Raw genomic sequence first — 27323 nt, forward strand, 5'->3', positions numbered from 1 at the left:
CCTAATTATGTTCTATCATAGAAATAATAATAACCGTCATCACGAAGACTATACATTAGACACTGTATAGCCATCATACTAAGACTATACATAAATAATAAAAGTCTTACGTTACGGACGTTTTATCCCGGTTACGGTACCCCTCCGCATCGTCCCATAAGGAACTTCGTTCTAGGCTCTACCATCTACGCACCCAGCTAACAAGTAGGGAAAAAATGAAAAAAAAAACCTAACAAGTTTTTTTAATTGTAATGAAATACAACGATTGACACGTATTTCATTCAATTTTATTGAGTCGTAGACACAATTAAATTTTACGGTTTGATCTAACGTTTTTTTACTGTCATTATATTATTTCTGATGTTTCGGATACTTTACAGTTTTCGCTTTTTTATTTTTTGTATTGCTTAGATGGGTGGACGAGCTCACAGCCCACCTGGTGTTAAGTGGTTACTGGAGCCCATAGACATTTACAACGTAAATGCGCCACCCACCTTGAGATATAAGTTCTAAGGTCTCAAGAATAGTTACAACGGCTGCCCCACCTTTCAAACCGAAACGCATTACTGCTTCACGGCAGAAATAGGCGGGGTGGTGGTACCTAACCGCCCGGACTCACAAGAGATCCTACCACCAGTAAGCATAAATAGGCGGGGTTCGTGGCTGCGGACCATTAAATTAGTTTTAATTACGATGACACGCATAAACTCCAAACTGCAGCCCGCACTCGGACACGCTCGCGTTAAGCTGCGTTCACAGATCGACATCAAAAGATAGCATCATACATAAAATAAATCATCAAAAGCGGGCCAAAGAAAGCCAAAGTACACGCTGACGCTACTTGGACGCTACTTAAACAGGTTTAACGGAACGCGCATATTCCACGACAGAACTCCCATAAAACAGAATAAAGTCCCTCACGGAACGGGTTTGCAACGTTTTCTGTGTTTAGCATATGGCCGTGTATGTCTAAGCAAACACGTATGTATGCCGAGAGCGAGGAATAACGGCCCGACACGAGAAAATTATTATGATAAAGACTTTAAAATCACAAACACAAATATGTTACCGAATTAGCGAAGTTACGCCTTTACATGGACTTGAAGGGGAAAAATTGGTTAGAGTGCATCTTGATTTGAAATTTTTATTTTTTATTGCTTAGATGGATGGACGAGCTCACAGTCCACTTGGTGTTAAGTGGTTACTGCAGCCCATAGACATCTAGAACGTAAATGCGCCACCCACCTAGAGATGTAAGTTCTAAGGTCTCAGTATAGTTACAACGGCTGCCCTGCCCTTCAAACCGAAACTCATTACTGCTTCACGGCACAAATAGGCAGGGTGGTGGTACTTACCCGTGCGGACTCACAAGAGGTCCTATCACTAGTAATTTGTTCAATTATGTATTATCAATTTTCGAAAGCATTTCAAACAAATCCAAACCAAGGGCTTTAAGTGAGCTACAAATCACAGCCTTTAAATAAAAATTTAACCTTTAACCTCTGAAAGAGTTCTCCAATGAAATTTGATTTTGCGAATTGTTATTATTAGTAGCTTAGAAAGAACACGAGCGAACTCCTAATACGATTCCACAGAAGAACATTCAGACGTATGGACTATAAAAACTCACTTTTCTTACGCTTAGCGTTGTCGGCTAATACTACATCAGTCATTCGCGCAACATGAGTGTACTTCAGATCTCTCATTCAATGCAAAAAGACGAACAATTAAAAACAAAACAACAATAAAACAGTTTCGTTTGAATGTTTTAGTTCCGTTGTGAACAATCGTTGGCGAGGTCACATGTTCGGACGGTGAGTGGCGACCTTAATACTTTACCTCAGTCGGCTAGATTGTGAATATAATTGTTTCGATTCGTCTTTCGTTGTGGCTTCTCACTCAGTCGTGATGGGTAGGAGGATGTGTTTGATGGTTTTTATTGTTGTCTTCATTGCTGTCGATTGATAGGCTATATCAGTACTACTTACTCCCCTTAGCCGATTTTGACCACGACGACCACTTCAAGCTCCATTTGTATATTGAAGCGGTCAGTTGCGTAGGACATAACTATACGAGACCTTAGAACTTATATCTCAAGGTGGGTGGCGCATTTACGTTGTGGATGTCTATGGGCTCCAGTAACCACTTAACACCAGGTGGGCTGTGAGCTCGTCCACCTATCTAAGCAATAAAAAAAATAAAAATATTTTTACCACACGTGTACACCTGTTTCTACCGTGAAGCAGTAATGCGTTTCGGTTTGAAGGGTGGGACAGCCGCTGCAACTATACTGAGACCTTAGAACCTATATCTCAAGGTGGGTAGCGCATTTACGTTGTAGATGTCTATAGGCTCCAGTAGTAGTTCTCATTTAAAAATATATAATTATCATCATCATCATAATCGGTTGCTCTTGGCAGAGCAGTCGTGGTCATGTGGGATTCTTGCTCATTAAAGCCTTGACAGATGTTTTCCACAGTTTGCGAACCGAGGCCCGGCGCACACACTCGTTAAGTGGGGTTTCAGTAAGGTCTTTCACCTGATCAGTCAAAAATTTCATCAGTTATTTAAAGTTTCGACTCAAGAAAACGTTAGGTTATTTTATAAGTACACTATTCCAAATTCTTAATTTACATGTTTCGATTTGCCCACAAACGCGCGACATTGATTGGCGAAATGATAAATTGTAAACGAATTCTGATTCGAACATAAAGAAAACGATAGTCGTAAATACAAATCGCTGTTTATAATTTGTAAGACAATGACCACGCGTTGAATAATTGAATCGTTATATTGGCAATAAAATATTGGTGTGCTTGCTGCTATAAACCTTCTATGATATATAGTGATGGCTTTGCTTAGTAATGAGTGTGAAACTGAAATATTAAAATTCCACTGAGTTTCTCGCCGGATCTTTTCGTGGGTCGCGTTTCCGATCCGGTGGTAGATTCTGCGAAGCACTGCTCTTGCTAGGGCCAGTGTTAGCACCACTCCGGTTTGAGCCCCGTGAGCTCATCTACATGTTAGGGCGAAGCTGATATAGCCTCTCAAAGCTATCAGCATAGGTAGGAAAAAAAAGCAAGAAATCTTCACAATGTAAAGGCAAGAAATCTTCACATTGTAAAAGCAAGAAATCTTCACAATGTAATATGTTATATAGAGCTCTATAATAATCGATTCAGTACGTAATTTAAAAAAAAAGTAATCAAATAATAAAGACCGCCGAGACATTGTATTTATTTCATAAATTTTCTAGAAATAAAATATTGTTTTTCTCAATCATTATAATATGCATTATAAATATGTAATGAAACAAATTTACTCAATAGTTGAAAACGACATCCTAGTTACATATTATCAAAATGTCAAACGAACATAAAAGCGCGCTATAAAAAATATGTAAATTGAATCTAGGGTTACCATTGTGTGAGACTGTTGCTATTTCTTCTATGAAAAGTCAGACATTCTTAAATATCACCTTCTGTCATCCTCAAAAGAGTTTGGGAAATTTTTTCCAATGGCTGAGCGGTGTCGCCCTATTTACATGACTTGATCAGCAGTTTTCTCAGAGCGCTACTGGCGCACATACTGGGGCTAGTGTAATTTTTTTATGTTTGAAGGATTACGTGGTGGCCTGGAGGCATTTCCAGTTTCACCAGGATAGGTGAGACTCAGCTAGGAGGAGTGGGATTTGCTAACAGCTACCCGAGCGCCTCCAAAAGAGACCTAACAATTCCAGAGTAGCTGCTTCGCAAATAAATCTACTACCGGATCGGAACCGCGACCCGCTGAGAAGATCCGGCGAGAAACTCAGTGGGCTGATTTTTAGGTTAGGTTGCACATTGAACTTTTTGTCGAGTTTGAAGAGTACGGTTGCCGGGGTGCCTAAGCCTACTCGTAGTATTAAGATTTGAAGGCGTCTAATGCAAGGGTTATTAGATCTGATGGATACGTAAGGATGTGAAGGTTGATTTTGAACCTGCGATTTTGAACCTTTCACACTATTTTTTTTACTAAATAAGTAATTATTTTTGAAGTTGACAACCCTTTCACACTACCAAAGAATATCGAACGTTTTTACATAACTATTGAGATATGCGTTGCCGCTACTGCACTATCTCGGTTATGTGTGTACATTTTCTTATCACAATCTCGTGTGCAGGTTCTTATCGTGGCAATGTTTGTCAATGCTCATTCAATGTCTTTTACAAAAGAGCAATGTAAAATAATTACTTTCATTGGCGCCATTGTGAATGTGTTATCTTGCGCTAAATTTGTTCTTAATTGTTGATTGTTCTAATTAAGTTTTTCCGTAAGTTCCGTAGAAAAAAAGGCCTTATCTTTGCCTTTCTATGCAGATGGGCATTGTTGGAAACCCAACAAAATTGGTATAAAACCTTTTTTATTGTTGTGGTTGTGGTTTTTGACATTACATTTTAATTTTGAATTTTAGAACGTCTTAGTTTTGTCAATTCTCTTTCATCCGTGCTATTGTACGCGATTTATAAAATTTCTAAAATATACAAATTTTATACGTGCAATCCTCGCGAGTTTATTTAACAAGTTCCTTGCCCATCCTAATAATACAGTCCACTACATAAATTGGTCCGTTACGGCCGAAGAAAAGGAATTCTGTAAAGATAATAAACACGCAGAGGCGAAGCCGGCGAGCAATATTGAAAGAGCGAAAACCTAATAAATAAATAAATTATATCGGCAAGCCAGGAAGCAATGTAAACTGCAGCGAAGAGGAGTAAGCTACATCACGGATTATAACGAGAAGACAAGAGGGCGATACCATTCGCATCCGAAGTCGATCGTCTTTTTTTTATCCCGCATGTGGTTCACATTTACCATTCCAACGAAGACATTTTTGGACGACGCGCTGCAGTGTCGCTACCTACCGGCGAGTCGCGAGTAACCTAGAGACTTTATTTTTTACTATGGAGAATGCTGGACAATCCGCAGCGAAGCTATTTACCACCAAAGTAGTCAACGCAGTGACCGCTAAGGAGAAGCGAGGATGTTACTTCTGCACTGTTACCGGCGACGACCAGCTCGACGTGCGCGACGCGACGCCAGCCTCTAGTCAACACGGTCAGCCAAAGTAAAGGAACGCCACAGCTTGTCAACACTAAATTTGGTCACATTATTGCGGGTGGTCCGTCACCTCAACATAAGGTAACGAATAGATAGATTATATATAGATATTTTGAAGACAAAAAATAGTTTCACTCAATGACATTTTACTCAATGGTCCCATAGTGCAAAGAGATCTTTTCGAAATTATTACTTTATATATAATGTTATGGTCAATCCAGAATACACTACGCTGCAAAACATTTTGTGGCGCGATGGCTTGATGAGCCAATTCGGTGCATTCGCTTAGATACTGTCACGTACGGCTTAAAATGCTCAAGTTACCTTGCAACCAGATGTCTGCTCGAGCTTGCAAACATGCATCAAGCTGACTTACCGTTAGCTTCCTTCATTATAAAGAATTGTGTTTATGTTGATGTTTTATATTCGAATAACGATTTAACGGCTTTACATGAGGCGAAACAGCAGCTAAAACGTTTGTTAAGCTTGGGTGGCTTCCAAAAGCATAAATGGTCATCTAACTGCGATGAGATCTTAGCTGATATTCCTTTCAATGAGAGACAGTTAGATGAAATTGAAGTTCAAAAAGAAAACAGCAGTATCAAGGCGCTAGGAATGACAATTGACGCAAAGAAAGATTGTTTTGTCATTAAATGTCATTAATAATCTTATCACAGGTAAGATAGTATTATTGAAGGAACCAAATTCACCTCCTCTTTATTGGCCGTTAGCTAGAATTTCCAAGGTTCTCGCAGGTGGGGATGGTAAAGTACGAGCCTTTGACGTTATTGCCCCTAATGGCAAAGTTTATAGAAGGTCACTGTCAGGTGTAAGTTTGTTACCTTTTGACAATAATTAGTGTGTTATTATTTTAATTTCTAGATAAAAATGTCTAAGTTCTCTTAATTAATTCCATTTAATACATTGTTTCACACAAAAGCTTTACAATTTAAATGTTGAAAGTAAATTTATATAGAGTATTAACCTTCTGAAATATGTGTTATTGTTTAAAATATAATTAAATATTTGTTATATTTTCTTATTTGAGTTTTTAAAAAAAGGAACTTGATCTTAAAAAATGCTTTTAATGTATTTTATATTTTATTTATAAGGTCACAGAACATACGAATGTAGCTATATGTCTACGTATAAAGATTCCTCAATGTACCTATTCTTAATATGATGTACTGATTAGAATCTATCTTTGCATTTCTCATTTTGTGTCTAAAGTTAATTCTTAAATGTTAAATTTTATCATGATTATAAAGATTGTCTTTATCCCATAAAGAAATGATGAGTGTAAGTTATTACATTAATTTAGTATTGTATAACTTTCTTGAAAATATATCATTTCTGAGGCCGCAGCATGTTGGAAACCCAACAAAATTGGTATAAAACCTTTTTTATTGTTGTGGTTGTGGTTTTTGACATTACATTTTAATTTTGAATTTTAGAACGTCTTAATTTTGTCAATTCTCTTTCATCCGTGCTATTGTACGCGATTTATAAAATTTCTAAAATATACAAATTTTATACGTGCAATCCTCGCGAGTTTATTTAACAAGTTCCTTGCCCATCCTAATAATACAGTCCACTACATAAATTGAACATCCTCGCTTCTCCTTAGCGGTCACTGCGTTGACTACTTTGGTGGTAAACAACTTGGCTGCGGATTGTCCAGCATTCTCCATAGCGAGCGCTCTTTTTTCAAGGAACGCTAGAAGCTGGTCCACAGTGGGGTCCATTGTGTTGTCCCGATCCAGTTGGTATTCGCGTGCTGTACGTTCATCTAACTTGCGGGTCAAAATCAACATTAAAATTGGATCCCATTCATCTACCTTCGCCTCCATATTTTTGAGGGCAGCCAACGTTTGTTTAATTGTTGACACAAAATGTCTTATATTGCTAGGAGAAGGTTTACTAATAACATCTAGATCTAGCAATGTAGACAAAAGCTCTGTCATTATATTATATTTATTATAATATCTCTGGTCCAGTAACCTCAGAGCTTCCTTGAAGCTGGACCCTATAAGAGGCAAATTAATTATTAAATCTAAAGGTTCTTCCTTTAAAAATGATCGCAAATAATGCAGTTTTTGAATGTCATCTAAAGAAACATCATTTTCGATAACTGATTTGAACATTTCTCTAAATGTGATATATTTCGAATATTGACCCGTGAACTGCGGCATTTCTATGGTAGGTAACTTTATAAGCCTTTTTTGGGGTGTCGGATTAGGCGGAGCATTGGCCTTTCGCTTGTTAAGCTCAGCTTGGTAGCAAGCCATGATGCCAAAATATTTGTCATCGTACTCACCTGAATCCTCTTCATCAGCCGGGTTAGTTGCCAGAATTCGGCCGCAATAATCGCCGTATTCGCGGAACGCTACAACACAACGCTCTAAGCGGCATTGTATAGTTTCCGTAGACAGTCTTTCGGTTTCTCCCAACTGGTTATAGAGTCTTGTAAGTGAGCCTTTGACGTAACGACGCTTTCCTATTAAATGGGAAAGCACCTCCTGGCTCTCTACCATTTTGCTACACAGATTTGAAACTAGCTTATAGTAAAATAAAGTCTCTAGGTTACTCGCGATTCGCCGGTAGGTAGCGCCACTGCAACGCGTCGTCCAAAAACGTCTTCGTTGGAATGGTAAATTTGAAGCACACGCGCGGGATAAACAAAAGACAATCGGCTTCTGATACGAATGGTATCGCCCTCTTGTCTTCTCGTCAAAATCCCTGATTTAGCTTGCTCCTCTTCGGTGCAGCTTACACTGCCTCCTGGCTTGCCGATACAAATTTTATATCGGCAATAAATAATATAATATTAAATGATATTCCTTTCAATGAGAGACAGTTAGATGAAATTGAAGTTCAAAAAGAAAACAGCAGTATCAAGGCGCTAGGAATGACAATTGACGCAAAGAAAGATTGTTTTGTCATTAAATGTCATTAATAATCTTATCACAGGTAAGATAGTATTATTGAAGGAACCAAATTCACCTCCTCTTTATTGGCCGTTAGCTAGAATTTCCAAGGTTCTCGCAGGTGGGGATGGTAAAGTACGAGCCTTTGACGTTATTGCCCCTAATGGCAAAGTTTATAGAAGGTCACTGTCAGGTGTAAGTTTGTTACCTTTTGACAATAATTAGTGTGTTATTATTTTAATTTCTAGATAAAAATGTCTAAGTTCTCTTAATTAATTCCATTTAATACATTGTTTCACACAAAAGCTTTACAATTTAAATGTTGAAAGTAAATTTATATAGAGTATTAACCTTCTGAAATATGTGTTATTGTTTAAAATATAATTAAATATTTGTTATATTTTCTTATTTGAGTTTTTAAAAAAAAAGAACTTGATCTTAAAAAATGCTTTTAATGTATTTTATATTTTATTTATAAGGTCACAGAACATACGAATGTAGCTATATGTCTACGTATAAAGATTCCTCAATGTACCTATTCTTAATATGATGTACTGATTAGAATCTATCTTTGCATTTCTCATTTTGTGTCTAAAGTTAATTCTTAAATGTTAAATTTTATCATGATTATAAAGATTGTCTTTATCCCATAAAGAAATGATGAGTGTAAGTTATTACATTAATTTAGTATTGTATAACTTTCTTGAAAATATATCATTTCTGAGGCCGCAGCATGTTGGAAACCCAACAAAATTGGTATAAAACCTTTTTTATTGTTGTGGTTGTGGTTTTTGACATTACATTTTAATTTTGAATTTTAGAATGTCTTAATTTTGTAATTCTCTTTTTTCCGTGCTATTGTACGCGATTTATAAAATTTCTAAAATATACAAATTTTATACGTGCAATCCTCGCGAGTTTATTTAACAAGTTCCTTGCCCATCCTAATAATACAGTCCACTACATAAATTGTGGTCCTACGAGCAGGACATCAGCAATGCAAGAGTCTTTGCCAAGTCTCGTCAAATCTCGTTTAAAGAATATGTGTATCATAGAGTGAATGAACAATAAAATAATCAATTAAGTTTTCTGTGACATCAATGACATCATAACCTGAATATCTCCACCCACCTCGTCCACCAGAGGGTGTGGATTATATGAAGGATATATCTCATCATTTTAAAACGGGATGCGTGAATATATCGCGCGGCAGAATCAGGCCAGATGTCAACCTGACAATATAGTTTTACATCTGTAAATTTCAGTTTGCGATCGCAATATTCCGGTTTGAGTAAACACGGTAAATAATAAAATCAAATAAAACGAAATCCTCCTCAAGCAATCACGTCAACGACGCTATCAGTGCTTCTTATCATTCCCAAAAAGCATTAAGACAAAATTTTAAGGTTATTTAAATACAAAGATTGGAGGAGGGCTTTACCCGATCCGGGGTTCTTGCTAATTAAATTTTACTGATTCATTACAAAACTCTTTTACATCCTAAATACTAATACATACATTTATATTTATTACATATATTTTTTTAAACTTTGTAAAGCAAGAAATAAATGGCTTATTATTATTAAATACAAAGATTTAAGGTTAATTAAAACAATTTAATATCTCTTTTAAAGTGTTTAAAAGTATGCTAATTTTTTTAAACTATGTCATAAAATTTGAAATCTCAATTAAATTAAAATGGTTTAGATAATAGTATAAGCCACACCTTGTGATTAGCGATTATGAAATTAATTAATTTTGTAATGACAGCTTTTCCGTCATAGGAACTAGTACACGTGCTTGCGTAGAATCAAAGCGAAATGGCAGTACGAATAACAAGTTTTCAATGGGCAGACAAGCGTACTGCCTTCGTAGTATCCGTTATACCGAATGCTCGTGACGCTTAGATATTAATTTAAAAGATATTACCTCCATACCACCTGGAGCCATTGTGACCTCTTCAGAGTCCGCACGGCTAGGTACCACCGCCCTGCCTATTTCTGCCGTGTAGCAGTTATGCGTTTCGGTTTGAAGGGTGGGGCAGCCGTTGTAACTATACTGAGAGCTTAGAACTTATATCTCAAGGTGGGTGGCACATTTACGTTGTAGATTTCTATGGGCTTCAGTAACCACTTAAAATCAGGTGGGCGTTGAGCTCGTCCATCCATCAAAGCAATAAAAAAATCCACAGTGCGTTTCCAGAGATCTTTTTTGCCACGCACCATCCGGCTTTGGATGAGCTCCCTTCCACGGTGTTTCCCGAGCGCTATGACATGTCCTTCTTCAAACGAGGCTTGTGGAGAGTAGTAAACGGTAGGCAGCGGCTTGGCTCTGCCCCTGGGATTGCAGACGTCCATGAGCAATAGTAACCACTCACCATCTGGTGAGCCACATGCTCATCTGCCTACATGAGTAATTAAAAGAAATGGTATATGATAGCGCAGTATGGAAGGAGAAAACATGATGCACCGACCCCAGGTGACTGGGAGAAGAGCGGGAGAATGATGATGATGTTACTGGCAATAGCGCAAGTTGCGTTTATGCAACTAAGGTACTCGACAAAAGTAGGTCTCTTATTTTTAAGTCGGGCAGATTGATTTCGGACACTTCGAAGGTATTTTATTGAGAATGTTGTATCATTACCCTATTCCCCTTAACTCTCGGCAAACACCGCTCGATTCAGTTTCATAATTGTGTGAAGATAAGAGCTATAGTCGAGTCGCTAAAATTGAGTGTTATAACTTTATACGTCTACATGCACCACGTACTGCCCAGTCTCGTGAGTTTAGTGAAGGTTTTTGTTAATTATTCGGTGCTTTTAGGTATCACAAGCAACGGTCACCGTCCTCGTCGAGCCCGTCACTCGCGACGAAGGGCTCGACGAGTGAATTAGCCCATAGACACAGCCCACTGAGTTTCTCGCCGGATCTTCTCAGTGGGTAGCGTTTCCGATTCGGTGGTAGATTCTGCGAAGCACTGCTCTTGCTAGGGCCAGTGTTAGCAACACCCCCGGCTTGGGTCCCGTGAGCTCACCTATACGTCAAAGAGAAGCTGAAATAGCCTCTCAAGGCTGCCAGCACAGGTAGGGAAAAAAAGTTAAATAAAGGTAAAGCTACATGTAAGCTAAAATATCTATACTATATTGTATTAAATGTATGATAATTGCTATTGTACCTTTTCGAAATATATAAATCATTTTTGTGTCGAAATAAAAATATTAAATTTGATGCCAAAAATTTTCAAATAGTCTCCGAAAAGTTTTCTTCGTTTTTGTTTGCCATTTGCAGCAATTTAACAATTGTTAAGTGATTTATAAGTTTGTGTGTGTTTTATTTTTCGAAGTAAAGTATGTACTATAAGATTCTTATTTTAACTAAGGATCTAGGTTTTGTTGAATATGGTCCAATGTATGCGCGTACTACGATAACGATTGTATGATTCATACGCAACACAAATCAGCACCAACAAACTCTTTAACTAGCGAACACTTGTCTATAAGAGACTTAAAATTTATCCGCCCAAAAAAAACATAATCTTTATCCTCCGATATTGAAATAAACGCTTTCTCCTATTTTATTTGTTAAGGATAATTTGAGAAAAGAATGAAATGTTTATGGCTAAGTTTTCATGGGCATGTACGAGATTTATTTTAACGAACATCTATAGTAAATAAATTGTAAAAAAAAAGAAATATTCGAAAGTAGGGACATAATTGAAATCGGTTCCAAACCTCAATTTACGACCAGAAAAGCGGACGGGTAAAAGTTTGTGTAGGTAATATGTAATAAAGAATTTACCACAAAAGAGCTCTTTGTGTACTTAATAGAAAACGGTCTTGTTTACTAACGAGAAAGCTTTAAAATACACTCAAGAATTGAAAATAATGACTTTGGGCTTGGCTATGTTCTTTACTACTTAACAAGGTTCCAAAGCTATGATGGGCTTTAGGGAATTACTGACAAAGGCTGAACACTTTTTGGGGGTCAGTGAGAATCTACACCTCTAACGTTGTTATTTATGTTTTGGAGGAAATAACTGGTAAAACGACAGTCTAAATTTTGTTCTTCCAAAGTTGTATATATGATAATATCAAATTAATCATGAAATTGTCGTTAGCGCGATTCAGGCATCTGTCGAATATCTTATCAATCATTTCAATTAAAATCATTTCAAAAAAGCGGCACGACACGAGAACCCTTTCATCGTGGCCACCGGTAACTACATTCCCGATCCTGTGAACCGAATAGTAAACAGTCGACGTCGCCCTAAACACGTCATTAGTAGGTACACGAAGGTACCCCAAGCACCGGTCATCGTTCTCGTCGAAGCCGTGGCTTGCGACGAAGGGCTCGGCGAGTAAATTAACCCACAGACACAGTTTTATTTTTATTTTTTTTATTGCCCTTGTAGGCAGACGAGCATACGGCCCACCTGATGGTGAGTGGTTACCGTCGCCCATGGACTTCAGCAATGCCAGGGGCAGAGCCAAGCCGCTGCCTACCGTTTAATACTCTCCACAAGCCTCGTTTGAAGAAGGACATGTCATAGCGCTCGGGAAACACCGTGGAGGGGAGCTCATTCCATAGCCGGATGGTACGTGGCAAAAAAGACCTCTGGAAACGCACTGTGGATGATCGCAGTGGCTCCAGGTAGTATGGATGAACTCTACTCCGGTGGCGGGCGTTCAGCTCCAGTTCACTGAGTTTCTCGCCGGATCTTCTCAGTCGGTCGCGTTTCCGATCCGGTGGTAGATTCTGCGAAGCACTGCTCTTGCTAGGGTTAGTGTAAGCAATGTCGTCAGGTTTGAGCCCCGTGAGCTCACCTACTTGTTAGGTTACGCTGACATAGCCTCTTAAGGCTACGTTGTACAATAAAATTTGGACTTAGAACTAATCTCTCAAGGTAGGTGGGGTCAAAAGAGTTGTTGATGTCTATGGGCTCTGGTAACCACTTAAAACCTGGTGAGCCATGAGCTCTTCCTCGCATCTAAACAAGAAAAAATAGTATTTTAATGGTTTGATTCACGATAGCAGTAAAAAATTCTGAAATTGGTACAGCGTATTCTAAGTCCACACCTAGGCTATCATTACCTAGCCTGTTTTTGTGGTATTAAGTATCAGTTTGAATAGTTGACTAATTTTTCAAGGTTGGTGGTATTTACCTTGTGATGTTCACGGACTACGGTAATAGCAACCAAGAATGTCGTGAGCACGTCCAATCGTATACCGCATTACAAAAAAAAATACACGAGCGAAACGTTGCACCAAAAATTCTGAACAAAATCTTACCCAAACATATTCTTGAACAAGGGCATGAATAATCTTCCGTATAAATTACCTGGTGATAATATCTTTTTACTTGATGTCGAAAATCAAGTGATAATGAATTCCTTACGGAAGTTAAACCACTTCAGATTTGTTACTTCGATAATTTTATTTTTGTGCGTAATTTTCTTCGTTTTTTTTCCGGGATGGCGTTGAGGGTAGAGTTTGCGTGAAGCAGTTACCAGTAGAAAATAGCTGAGGTCAATTGCTCTGCATAATTCCCTGGCTATAAATCTATACTACACAGATTGAAACGAATACAGTTTGGGATTTTCTATAGTTAAATTTTTAATTATTCCGTATTCGCTTGGATTAGTTATTTCTGAAAGTTTTGAGCGCTTTTATCTTGCACGTGTTGGTTGGTAGTCTGGTCTGGAGCTGGGCACGTGCCGGCAACACTAAATTAACAGTTTAACTGATAGTGTTATTGTTTCCAAAATTTGCTTTGCGTTTTCAGTTACAAGTAGTAAAGACAGATACTTCGTGTATACTTGGACAGACAAATTAGAAGAATTCGTTAGAAGCTTTCGCTGCTCTCCTTAAAGAGTAAACGTATTCACATTTGCCACGTTTCATGATCATGCAACATCTTTTTTTTTATTGCTTAGATGGGTGGACGAGCTCACAGCCCACCTGGTGTTAAGTGGTTACTGTAGCCCATAGACATCTACGACGTAAATGCGCCACCTACCTTGAGATATCAGTTCTAAGGTCTCAGTGTAGCTACAACGGCTGCCCCACCCTTCAAACCGAAACGCAATACTGCTTCACGGCAGAAATAGGTATGGTGGTGGTACCTACTCGCGCGGACTCACAAGAGGTCCTACCACCAGTGATTACGCAAATTATAATTTTTGCGGGTTTGATTTTTATTACACGATGTTATTCCTTCACCGTGGAAGTCAATCGTGAACATTTTTTGATTACGTATTTCATTAGAAAAATTGGTACCCGCCTGCGGGATTCGAACACCGGTACATCGCTACATACGAATGCACCGGACGTCTTATCCTTTAGGCCACGACGACTTCAAACCTACCCGTGCGGACTCACAAGAGGTCCTACCACCAGGAAATGCTCGAAAATCCAATCGAGTGATTCCATCAAAACATTCATATTCACACAATGCTGATTTACTACGTACCTAATTGAAAACGTACATTATTCTGAATTCAAAATCGATGTAACGAAAGTATTCGCAATACTTTAACTAAAGACAACGAGTTTGCTTGTTAATAAAATTGTATGTGACCTTTGACGTGTATATAATCAAAGTATGTGACCTGTAATATATAAAGCATGCAGTTTTAATTATATTATATGACTGCGAACGTGCCAGTTATCCAATGTAGGAGCACGCGCATCGAAGTGTAATATTTACATAATGTAACGCTATCGGGTACTCTCTAGAATATTACGTCACTGATATTTGATTGCCGGTCACAGCTAGTCGCGCTCTTGCGTGTCATTTTGACGATAATTTTTCAAATATGATCGCTGTTAATGAAAGTGATAGAGTCAAAATTGAAAGGTAATTGCGGTAACCAATAGCAAGGCACATTTATTGCCTATTACTGCGGAAACTCAGTAATGTTATATTCGTCAGGTTTGAGCCCCGTGAGCTCACCTATTAGTTAAGGTTCCGCTGAAAAAAAAAATGTGATATGGTTTGTTAAAGGACATTCAATATGCTTTAGAGCATGTCTCCACATAAATATACGCTCCAGTAGCTTTTGTGTTAGTTAAACAAAATAGTCAAGTCGTCCATCGTTTTTTGAATTGTCCACGAAAACTCTAAGGTATTCGAAAAGCTGTAATTTTTTTTATTGCTTCGACGGGTGGATCTCACAGCCCACCTGGTGTTAAGTGGTTACTGGAGCCGCATTACTGCTTCACGGCAGAAATAGGCGGGGCGGTGGTACCTATTCGTGCGGACTCATAAGACTCATAAGAATTTTGTATGCAGTTTGAACAGCGCCCCTAGCGGCAAACGTAGGCAAAGGTTCCGACTCCATACAAATTTAATATGAAACAGACATTTTTTTGAAGTGAAACTTCCTTATCGGCGTTGGAAAAAAATTTACCGTCACGTTTTTCGGTTACGCGTCACATTTTTCCGTTACGCGCCATCTGTTTTGTATTCATGTCTATGATAATAAAATCCTTTTGTTTAAACTTTATCTAATTTAACTTTTTTGTATTCATGTCTATGATAATAAAATCCTTTTGTTTAAACTTTATCTAATTTAACTTTATTTAACCAATTTCTAGAAAGTTGCATGTAGATCATTTTTCGAAAAATAAGGCCATAAATAAGTTTCACTTCTTACGTGTGTACACTAGTACACGCACACATTTTTCTGTTTCAAGTTCTACAGCCCTTAGCATGCTAATACCGGTCGTTATAGGCGCAGGGGCATCGTCTTTAAAATACTTACACCTAACTCGTCCATCGTCTAATAAATAGCACATAGTAGAGAGTATCTAAACATATGAATACAATCGGTGTCATACATGCTCATTTATGCTAATGGCTACGATCCGGTTGTATTCAGGTTAATACTTTATTATTAATTGTCCGGTTTCGTTACATACTTGATTAATGTTACGAACACGATTTTCATTGCGGTATTTTGTAAACGAGTCGCTTTATATGACACTCTTAAATGTTATTGAAGTGTAGACCTTCTGTTTGTACGGTGTGCTGTGACATCCACTCCTTGGCCGCCATTGCCAAAATCGGCCAATACTCCTTGGCCGATTTTGGCAATGGCGACCTCTTCAACTGCGTTTCTAATTGTCGCGGTGTGCTCGTGTATAGCTAACGTAGCCAGTCTTGTTCTTATGTGTTCTCGCACAATGTGGGCAGCTGAGCACATCATTATACACTGTAGCTGTAAGAGATAGCACAAGACGGGTGTGCTTTTCTCAGTTCATCGTATCGAGCATCTATTTCAGAACTGAAAAGGCTAATGTCGAACTTCTTCATGTGCCTCTTAAGCACTTTTTTTATTGCCTTTGTAGGCATATGAGCATACGGCCCACCTGATGGTAAGTCGTCACCGTCGCTCATGGACGTCAGCAATGCCAGGGGCAAAGCCAAGCCGCTGCCTACCATACATCTTTGTGGCTGAGGGATTGTCCGCCATGCTTTGTCGCACGTAGATCTGTCATATATAGGTATATATACATATATACCTGCTAGCTTAGCTATCTCAATCCCCATAATATTGGCTCTCCGCAGCATTTCCGTGTTCTGAATACGATCAGACCAGCGGGTATTCAGTATTTTGTGAAGACGTTTTGGGTTGAATCGGTCCAGCGTTCGCATATGGTGGCAGGAGAACCACCGCTGATATCACTTGCCCCACAGTACTATATATCTATTGAAAGGGCTGTGACCAGCATTATAATATAAATTTGTGATTAAGACCTCTTTTATCAAGGTGGGTTCACATTGAGATGTCATGTGTATGGGTTTCGGTAATATTTTAACAACAGGTAATCCGTCAGGTCGTAGACACCAGCAATGTATATTCCGTCACCCACCTTGACACATGAGTTCTAAGGTTGCACAGTTTTTACAGTGCAAGGCTGCCCCATTCTTCAAATCGAAACGCATTAGTCCTTCACGGCAGAAAGAAGTAGGGTGGTTGTACCTGCACATGCGAGCTCACAAAACGACCTTCGAACCGTCCGCGTCAGTAGTTTACTATTACGAGTATAACATACTGTTAGTTCTAATAATTTGTCATACCAAATACTGTAGACAGAATGGTAAACAGTCGACGTCGCCCAAAATACGTCATTACGGATCCTCCCGATCTATTCACGGTGCTTTTAGGTACCACAAGCACCGGTCACAGGCCTCGTCGAGCCCGTCGCTTGCTACGAAGGGCTCGACGAGCGAATTAAACCACGGACACAACCCACTGAGTTTCTCGCCGGATCTTCTCAGTCGGTCGCGTTTCCGATCCGGTGGTAGATTCTGCGAAGCACTGCTCTTGCTAGGGCCAGTGTTAGCACCACTCCAGCTTGAGCCCCGTGAGCTCACCTACACGTTAGGGTGAAGCCGATATAGCCTCTCACGGCATAGGTAAGAAAATAATAATAATAATAATTTGGTCTGTGGTACATATATTCCAGGTGTGCGTTACCATATAAACCTACCTAGCCCAGTTAAAACTTTATTTATTAGACTTGCAAATTCCCAGAAAAAGTTTCTATGAGTAACTTTTAAGAACACAGTAAAGTGCCTGGCCTCCGGGCCACCAGTAGCCTCTCAAATATAAAAAAAATAATTAAGTGCCTAACGTAATGAGTGGATGTCGTAATATCTAGGAAATACTTTCATTCACGGATCAACGGAGACAAGTCCTTTCTCTTGTTTACGTTTCTGCACTGAAGCAGTTCTAAGGGCTTCTGAATATCGGAAAACTTTTTGTATATTTACCGAAATTCGATATAGATCTGAGATGGTGTTCTCGTATCGAGGGATGCGAGCATGCCTGTGTTCAAATCTCATAGCAAAGTACCGATTTTTCTTGTACTTAACTCAAGTGCACGAATAACTTCCACGATGAAGGTATGACGTTTTTTTACTGGTGGTAGAACTTCTTGTGAGTCCGCACGGGTAGGTACCACCACTCTGCCTATTTCTGCCGTGAAGTAATTCGTTTCGGTTTGAAGGGTGGGGTAGTCGTCGTAACTATACTGAGACCATAGAACTTATATCTCAAGGTAGATGGCGGCATTTACATTGTAGATGTTTATGGGCTCCGGTAACCACTTAGCACCTGGTGGGCCGTGGGATCGTCCACCCACCTAAGTCATAAAAAAAACATGTGGTAAAAATTAAACTCCCAAAAATCCTCTACTGCGAAATTATTTTGGTAGGACTAATTGTGAGCTTGCACGGATAGGTACCACAATCCTGCTTGTTTCTGTCAGGAATCCATTCATCGGCTAAAGTTTAAAGGGACACGAGTCCAATTGAGATCTCATTCCCCAAGATGGGTGGCGGTATTTACATTATGATATCTATGAGTTCCGGTAACCATTTAACAGCAGGTGCTCCTTGAGATAGTTCAACCATATTCTATTAAAAAAAAAGATGTGTGGTGTCGGGGACAACGGATGGGAACGAAGTTCCTTATTATAAAAATATTAATTTTAAGTTCTATTCGAGGTATAAAGAAAATAAAACTGGAGGTTTCGCAACAACCCACGGTCATTCGGTAACGTGCGAACTTATTGTGGTACACTTCATTCACGGTTGTTTGCATACGAGTTAGTGTATTGCGCAAACGAACGCTCTGAGATCGTGGTCAATGAATGATAAAAAAATATGTAATTTTTTGTACGTTATTACAAAGTTAAGTCGTACACTGTGTGCATTACTAATAAAAATCTTACGTTACGGACGTTTTTTCCCGGTTAGGGTACCCCTCCGCATCGTCCTATAAGGAACTTCGTTCCAAAATGCACGTTACAGATTTAGTTTAAATATTGTTGCAGTCGTGGACTAATATACATACTCGTATGTGATTGCCAAACAAATGTGTTCATGCAATCGTTGTGAAATATTTTGATAGGTATAACCCAGTCTAAATTAGTCTAGGTGATAATGTTTATATCGTGATCGACAAATAATCATAAATTTATAAGTGTTAAACACACTTCTCACGATCGCACAGTGACATCTAACGGTGAAAATGGGGAGATATTCATAAATATGATGATTTTGGAAGTATTCGTTCGATTAATTCCTAAAACATTGAAGTGTAATTTGGAAAAACAGTGGCGATTTCGTATTATAATTGATTATGATGTCAAAACCATATGCTATAAGGACTATTGAATTCCTAGGTTTATAATTTTACTATAGGGTTATAGTCTAATTTGGAAGACACATGCAATTACTACCAGGCTACCAGCGAATGGATAGGGGGAAAAAAAACTGTTTTAATTGTTTTACTTATTTTATTGGAACGAAGTTCCTTACGGCAGGCTTGGAGGAGATTGAGGCGGCGGAACGGGAGAGGGAGAGCTCTTCTTCCCTCTCGGCGCCGTGCCGCCGCCGTCGAGCCGGGGTTCGGAGGAGGGCGTTTGTCCAGCTCCAGCCCCTATGAGGAGGCAGTCTCCTCCCGGTGATGGTCACGGGGCGACCTAAGGGGGTTGAGGCTGCGCCGCACGCTACCGTCACTCTAGCGCGCTGGCACCAGGAGGACGGGACGGCGCGTCGGCGGCTGCGGACTGCGATGCGGTCCGCATTTTCGTCGTCGCTGTCGTCGCCGAACATACTGTTGAAGAGCAACCCGGTCGGCGGTGTATCGCGTTCCGACCCGGCAGGCTGGTTCTGGCCCAGCGGGGTATCCCGGAACACCAGCGGCACCGCCCGGGCGGCCTGGTAGGGCCGCCGTACCGCGGAGACCGACATCGTTGGTCGTCGACTATCGCCTCGACGACCCGTCGGTCGGGCGTCCTCGGGGTGGCGCCGCGTGTCTGGTTGTAGTGTTGACCGCGGGAACCCCCCTACTCTGAACGGCTTCTGACCCCGGACGGAGATCGGACGTCGGGTGTAAGAGTGCAGGGGAGTCGTTTAGTGGGTGGGCCCTAAAATCCTTGGGCCCGCGATCTGCTCTCAACACCTGCAGATCGTTGAGTCTCACATACCCCGCGCGCCCCCTAGGCGCGGGGACCTCGTAGGAGGTTCGGAACCAGGCCCGAAAAAAAAAAAAAAGGCTTGGAGGAGATAGGGATTTTGCTACGCGACCGAACTGGAAAAAATGTGATAGTAGAAACCGTAAGAAAATGTCCGTGGAATAAGGCCTTGTTTTCCGCACAGCGATATTTCACCGCGCGATTTTTTTCTCGTAATTCTTTTTTTTAATTTTTTTTTATATGGAACTTCGTTCCTATCCGGTGTCCCACGACACCACACATCTTTTTGTTTTTCACTGATGGTAGGGCTTATTGTAAGATATCCCCAACCTACCTATTTTTGTCGTGAAGCAATCATGCGTTTCGGTTCGAAGGATGGAGCAGCAGTTTTAGAATACAAATGAGACTTACATCTTAAGCAGCTTTGACTTTGTGTCTATGAACTTGCAGTAACTACTTTATGCCAGGCAATGAGTTCATTCACCTCTCTAGGCAAGAGAAAATAACGTCCTAAGATATTGTACAATTAACTTTATTATCTTTATGTTATAATGTTAATAAGTATTATTATATTCATCTAATAATAATAACTAGAGGTCCCGCAGTAGTCGAAATTCGACTATATTTAATTGGAATTGTAAGTTTGTACACTATTATGATTGTATTTTATACTTCTACTAGCGACCCGCCCTCGCTTCGCTTCGGAAACATTAAAACACACATGAAACAAAAAAAAATAATAAAAAAAAAATTAAAAAAGGTAGCCTATGTTCATCAGGGACAATGTCGGCTTCTAATGGAAAAAGAATTTTTCAAATCGGTCCAGTAGTTTCGGAGCCTATTCGAAACAAACAAACAAACAAATCTTTCCTCTTTATAATATTAGTATAGATAATCACAAATTTTGCCAAGACTACGCTATAAAAAATATTAGCAAAGACAAACAATATTCTCAATTTGACAACAGACAGAGTATGAAATATTCTATTCTCTATAAGTATGGAATATTTCATACTCCGCCGTCCGCGCAATTTTCGTAAAAAAGGATACAAAGTTTTTGCTTCATAGGTATATAGATAATTGTCAATGTTATTTTGTGTGCGTGGTGGTTTAAACGAGTACAATAGATCAAAACTACCAAAACATTGTACAACTGTACAGAATAATCTACGGAATCCACATTTGCAAAAAAAAACAATCTAAATTCTCACGCTTTTAAATTTGAATAATTTTTTTTACGGGTCACCAAAAACAGCACAAAATTTGTATTCGATTATTACTATTTTCTATTAAAATAAAGAGCTTAAGTGATATGACCCATATTGCAATCTAGGATTTTGCTTCTGTATTTTGATTTGTGCAAGAAACATACGTATGATACTAGACCAAGTTTAGTGGGGGGAATATTAAGTGTCTTCATGTTTTACCGACCGTCCTCGTCGAGCCCGTTGCTTGCGACGAAGGGCTCGACGAGCAAATTAAACCATAGACAACAGCCCACTGAGTTTCTCACCGGATCTTCTCAGTGAGTCGCGTTTCCGATCCGGTGGTAGATTCTGCGAAGCATTGCTCTTGCTAGGGTCAGTGTTAGCATCACTCCGGTTTGAGTCCCGTGAGCTCACCTCACGGATATTTTATTTATCTCTTAAGGTCTAAATGAGTTTCCGTTAATCCTAATTGCAAAACTTGTAACGTTGGCAGAATTGTGAAGTACCTAGGAATTAAAGCAAGGTTCATATATAACGCCTTGGGTTGTAATGCAATTTTTTACACGATCCCGCTACATAATCGATAGAAATGAGGAAATGATACGGCATTTAAAGTCTAGTTTACCTAAATGAGATACTGCGAGTAGTAAAATGGTCGATGTTGTATAATGAACGTTGTGTTATTATACAATACAAGCGGCCCGCTCCGACTCCGCTCGGGTCTTTAACAAAAATTTCAAAATAAACATTTATAATACACCACCCACATTGACCCTTATATTTGCGTCAGGTTTATAAAAATAGAAAATTATAAAGATAGTTTGTATATTAGTAATTTCATGAACTTTTATTTTCATTTAAATAATGTTTGTTTTTATCTATTTTGTTATTATTATTTTTCTATTTTTCGTAAATAGGTCATACAAAACAAAAGCCATTGAGTTTATTGAATCAGAGCTTTCCTGTATTGTCTGAGCCCTTGCTCGCTCACCTGCCCCTGTAAAACTGGAAAGGCCTCCGGGCCACCGGTAAACCTACAATCATAAAAAAAAAGCTTCCCTGTAAACGATATTTGACGTAGTTTTATTTTTTTTAAATAAAAGAACATTTATTGCGGCATAGCTATAATAGTTTTTTGTAAATAATAATGTGTTCTACAAAGTCTTAGTACATTATTTTATTCTATCATCAATAGTTTTCGCAGGGCACGCGATGTAAAGAATATTTTAAGTAATTTTTTTACAGCTTGGGTTACATTATTGGAGTTTTAGTAAGGATCCTTAATTTTTTTCAAAAAAGATTATAGCCTATGTCACTCGAGAATAGTGTAGCTTCCAAACAGTGAAAGAATTTTTCAAATTGGTTCAGTAGTTTCGGAGCATATTCAATACAAACAAACAAACAAATCTTTCCTCCTTATAATATTAGTATAGAAGTATAGATGAAATTGAAATTGGACTTGTTTTTTTCTTCTTCTAAATGTCGCAAGAAATGATTAATTGATCTTGTATACACATTCACTTTACTGCTGTCTTCTTATAAATGCATGCTGAATTTATTTAATATCATGGAATAGAATTGAGGCTGACTTTTGTTTCGAGATGGGTAGAGCCAGTCTCACATGTCAGTGACATGTCTATGGGCTCCAATAATTACCAAGCAAACTGTGATTTTTTTTATTGCCTTTGTAGGCAGACGATCATACATCTTTTTTTTTGAAAGCGAGAAGCCTGTATTCAATTCACTACAGAATATTATTATAATTGATGCAGTCTTTTACAATTATTTATTATAATACTTAACAATAATTGTCTTATATTTCTTCTGTTTCAATTTGAAATACAATTTTGTGTGTGTTCAAAATGTTATCATTGATTTAAACAGTAGTTAAAAATTTCGTGAAAATGACATGAAAGTTCTTCTTTTATAGGTATGCCATAAGCAACTGTAAAGTTTTTGTTTGGTTAATACAATTCTTAAAACTTACATACAGAGCTTTTGTCACGTCAAACTTGTTCCGAACATTGGTTTCCAAGTCGATCCTTATCAAAGCACGGTCGTCGACATAGTTCAGTGAACTTATCGAACAGAACTATTTTGTTTTAAAAAAAAAAGCTACTTACCAAAAATTAAATGGTTCGCGTTATGTAACAAAGAATATTATACTTTAGCTAACGTTTAATTTAATAATAGTTATAATTAGCGTCCAATTCGTTTTTAAAAAAAAAAGCATTGGTGCTTATTTTTCGAAAGTGCTATTTTATTGAAGTCTCTTGTGAAGTTATTCAGTGGTGTAATGTAGATCTGTAGGTAGCTTTTGTTGTTGATTTGAGGCTCACATCTTACCTAAGGCTTAGTGGCTCCAGACGGCCTAACTGATGTTAAGTGGTCACCGGAGCTTGTAGACATCTACAACGTAAGCGCCATCCCTACCTTGAAATATTAGTTCTAAGGTTTTTACAGTACTCAGAGGAGTCACAACGGAAATGCTATAAGCCACGCTGTTAATTAAGACCGAAGTTTCGATTTTTGATCTCCCACTCTTTAAGCCGGAATGCATAACTAAATCGCGGCAGAAATAAGCGTAAAATAGGCAGAAATAGAGTGGTGGTAATATCGTGAGGGCTTATATCTGCTAGCGAACCGACTTGACAGACAACCAATTATTATTGGAACGAAGTTCCTTACGGCAGGCTTGGAGGAGATAGGGATTTTGCTGCGCGGCCGAACTGAAAAAAATGTGATAGTAAAAACCGTAAGAAAAAGTCCGTGGAATAAGGCCTTCTTTTCCGCACAGCGATATTTCACCGCGCGATTTTTTCTCGTAATTCTTTTTTTTTTTTACATGGAACTTCGTTCCTATCCGGTGTCCCACGATACCACATATCTTTTTATTTTTTTATTATCTCTGAGCACCTCTTAAGAGGTCGACCGAAGAAGACATGGATGGAGTGTGTGAATGACGATATGAGAGAGAGAGAGAGAGAGGAGTGAGTGTTGAGATGACGACTGATAGAAGAAAATGGAAGAGAAAAATTAGCTGTGCCGACCCCACCTAGTGGGATAAGGTGGAGAAAAAGAAGAAGATTCTCTCTGAGCACGAGTTCGACAATCTCCACAATAGCTGAACCAATTAGGTTGCTGTTTTCAAAATGTTTTAAGGTAAAATGATGGTCTACGAGTCGCATGCATAAGTAGAAAGAAAAACTGCTTTGAATTTGAATTAAAGCACGAGTGATGCTCAGAATAAATGAAACAACAGATTACATATTAATGGAGTGATTTTTGCTACTCTTCGTCTACAGGCAAAGGGGACAAAGACCATACTGCCTTGTTTTATTTAAAGGTAATTAACTTTTGAGTTGACTACAAGGCTGAAGCAAAGTATTCTCATTGAATATGGGGTGAATTTAGAATAAGAACCGAAACAATAATAATACTGTTTAATGCATAACGGCTCTCTTAGAAACTTCCACTATTGGATTATTCTAGTTTACTATCAGCAACATTAATCTCGTAAACAGTTCTCTTGTCATATAAACAAGCATCTGGATCGAGTATTACGACTGTATTTAAGCTGGACAGTGCATTAAATGTTATTTTAATTCGCCGACCGCAGACAATTAGCTGTCGTATCATTAATATTATCTTGATTGAGGTTTGAATGGCCTTCGATTAGTGTCTTGGCTTTGGCTTTAAAATGTTGTTTGTGTTGAGAATATGAAGATTTTAATGTGTAAGACAGTAGGGTTTTTGTGCTCGGTGGATGAATGCGCTCTCCATTGATCTGTTTCTAAGTAGTTCAAAGACGTCTCAAAGTGATGGTTGCTGCCCACCGTGAGTCATGGAGTTTCGGTCGTATTGTAGAATGACTGTTCCAATTTATAAAAAGGAAGGTCTGACTTCCTTGCGGCAGAAATAGGCGAATGTTAGTACTTTCCCGTGCGGGCTCACAATACGGGGGTAGGTAGCAATAAGTAGACGACCTATTTTAAAACACACGGTGTTCTTTTTTTAAATAAGTTAATAAAAACCGTATGTTATAAATGTAGGAGTTTTTGATGTGATTTTGTTATTAAATGATTTGATTAAATGAACGTATTAATTTAATTTATATCACGAATTATACGAAACATGATTAATCAGTTCTTGTCATTACAAATTTAAAATTATAGAGTGCAATGAGCGATATTAAGAGAAGTTTTTTGATAAATTTTATTTTATTAATTAGGTACATTACGTTGGGCTGTAAATAGAAAGAGAGAGAGAGAGAGAGAGTGTTGTTTATTTTACACCAAAAAAATAAACAATGCGAAACATGAAACACAAAAAAGTACAATTGGCGGTTTTATCGCTAAGAGCGATCTCTTCCAGACAACCATCAGGTGGACAAGAATCAAGAATATTTTACAAAGCATATTTTTATCTGGTTTCAAAACGTAAAAGTAGTAGCATTTTATTATTCTTTGTTTTCATTTAACTTGATAATGATATTTTTTTTAACAATATTTAATGCGTCGAATACAAGTTACAATCGAACGGGAAAAATCGAATTTTGTTTAAAAAAATATTAAACTGAAAATTTATGTTTGCACAGATGTAGACAACATTTTTCTTCGCAGTTAATCTTTAAGTATGAAGCCTCGTAATATATCTAATGAAATACGAACTTAACCCATTTTCTCCAATTTTCCACGAAAAAGATCGAAAATATCATTTAAAAACAATCGAACCCCAATAAAACAGTTGATTTGCGTAATTATTTCTATCGCGAAGCAGACATGCGTTTCGGTTTCTGGGAGTGGTACAGACGGTAAACCATACGATCGATACTTCAACAGCCGCAGCCAACACGATGTGATGTCCATGGACTTCGATAACCAATTAACAACATGTGACCCGTAAACTTATTAGGCTGTAAAATTTTGCTCGATCGGAATTCGGGTTCACTACGAAAAATATTGTAAATGCATTTATTTACAATAGTGTTACCCACACTAAGCCTTGATGATTAAGGCTTAATCGATCATTCTCAGCACGATACTAGTTGCAAAATCGCAATGTCATAATTGTTAACCATAATTTATTGGGCGTGCGACACCCACGGAATCCTTGGACGTGTGCTGTGTTGTAAGGAGAGTCTTAGTGCACAGAAACGATGGTATTGTTTGTTCATTGCGAAGATCGGTAAGTAGCTCCCGGGATCAAGTGGTTGTCGGAGCCCAGAGAGCCATTACCGCCACCCGCCATGCCCACCTTGAAACATGACGTCGGTATGTGAATTGTATTACGTCAGTCTCATCTTTTAAACGCATTACTGCTTCACGGTAGAAATAGGCAGGGCGGTGGTATCTACCCGTGCGGACTCATAAGAGGTCCTACCACCAGTAATTTCCACTTTAAATACACATTTCGTTTTCTTTAAATTACGACCGATTCAAAGATTTGACACTCAAATAAGTGAAGCTACATTTAGTTGTACAACTTTCTCCAGTCACCACCGCGTCTATGGTCACACATCATTACTACCGTAAATTACCTTGAAATAAATGTTATGATGAGTAGAAACAATGGAATAGGTGCAGTCATTTTCTGTGATTCTATCTGAAGATGAGTTTCATGTTTATCATCTTCCGGTTCGCCCTATTAGCGCTAGATAACATTTAGCTTAGTAAGTCCCAAGTAACAAATTATATGTTTCACTTTACATTTTTCTTTCTTGAATTCAGCTATCCTTTGGGATCTTAGAAACATTATTATTATTATCATAGAAATAATAACAATGGTACGTAATGGTAAACAGTCGCCGTCGGCCCAAACACGTCATTTCTGGTCTGGTCACCGCTCCTGTCAAATCCGTCGCTTGAACGAAGGGTGGACCTAGAGTCCATCAGTGGACCTAGAGTCCATCAGTAAGTATCTACCGTTGGCATCAGTGCGCCATTTCGAGAAAGCGGCACGACACGAGAACCCTCTCATCGTGGCCGCCGGTAACTACATTCCCGATCCTGCGGGCCGAATCGTAAACAGTCGACATCACGCAAAACACATCATTTCGGATCCTCCTGATCCACTAAAGATGCTTTTAGGTACCCCAAGCA

The 27323-nt window shown here is 38.7% G+C and overlaps 2 protein-coding genes across 6 annotated transcripts in view; one reads left to right on the forward strand and one right to left on the reverse strand.

Moving 5' to 3' along the window:
• LOC101741040 (axoneme-associated protein mst101(2)) overlaps window positions 1–27323 on the forward strand; it is a 187960-nt gene that overhangs the window by 42000 nt on the left and 118637 nt on the right. The gene's annotated exons all lie outside the window — the stretch shown is intronic.
• Window positions 4158–8452, reverse strand: LOC134201065 (uncharacterized). Its single transcript, XM_062675165.1, has 2 exons — window positions 7418–8452; window positions 4158–7126 (listed from the first exon to the last, which is right to left on the reverse strand). Exons 1-2 carry the CDS (start codon window positions 7632–7634, stop codon window positions 6654–6656), a joined length of 690 nt encoding a protein of 229 aa, XP_062531149.1. The 5' UTR covers window positions 7635–8452; the 3' UTR covers window positions 4158–6653.

This window comes from Bombyx mori, chromosome 23 (genome assembly GCF_030269925.1).
Source record: "Bombyx mori chromosome 23, ASM3026992v2".
NCBI lineage: Eukaryota > Metazoa > Arthropoda > Insecta > Lepidoptera > Bombycidae > Bombyx > Bombyx mori.

What these genes read in the sequence shown, in the direction of transcription:
- LOC134201065 (XM_062675165.1), bottom strand. Translation starts at nt 7,634, where the DNA reads ATGGTAGAGAGCCAGGAGGTGCTTTCCCATTTAATAGGAAAGCGTCGT. An exon ending in GGCTGATGAAGAGGATTCAG is followed by an intron (nt 7,127 to 7,417) that starts GTGAGTACGATG and finishes TGCCTCTTATAG; the next exon opens with GGTCCAGCTTCAAGGAAGCT.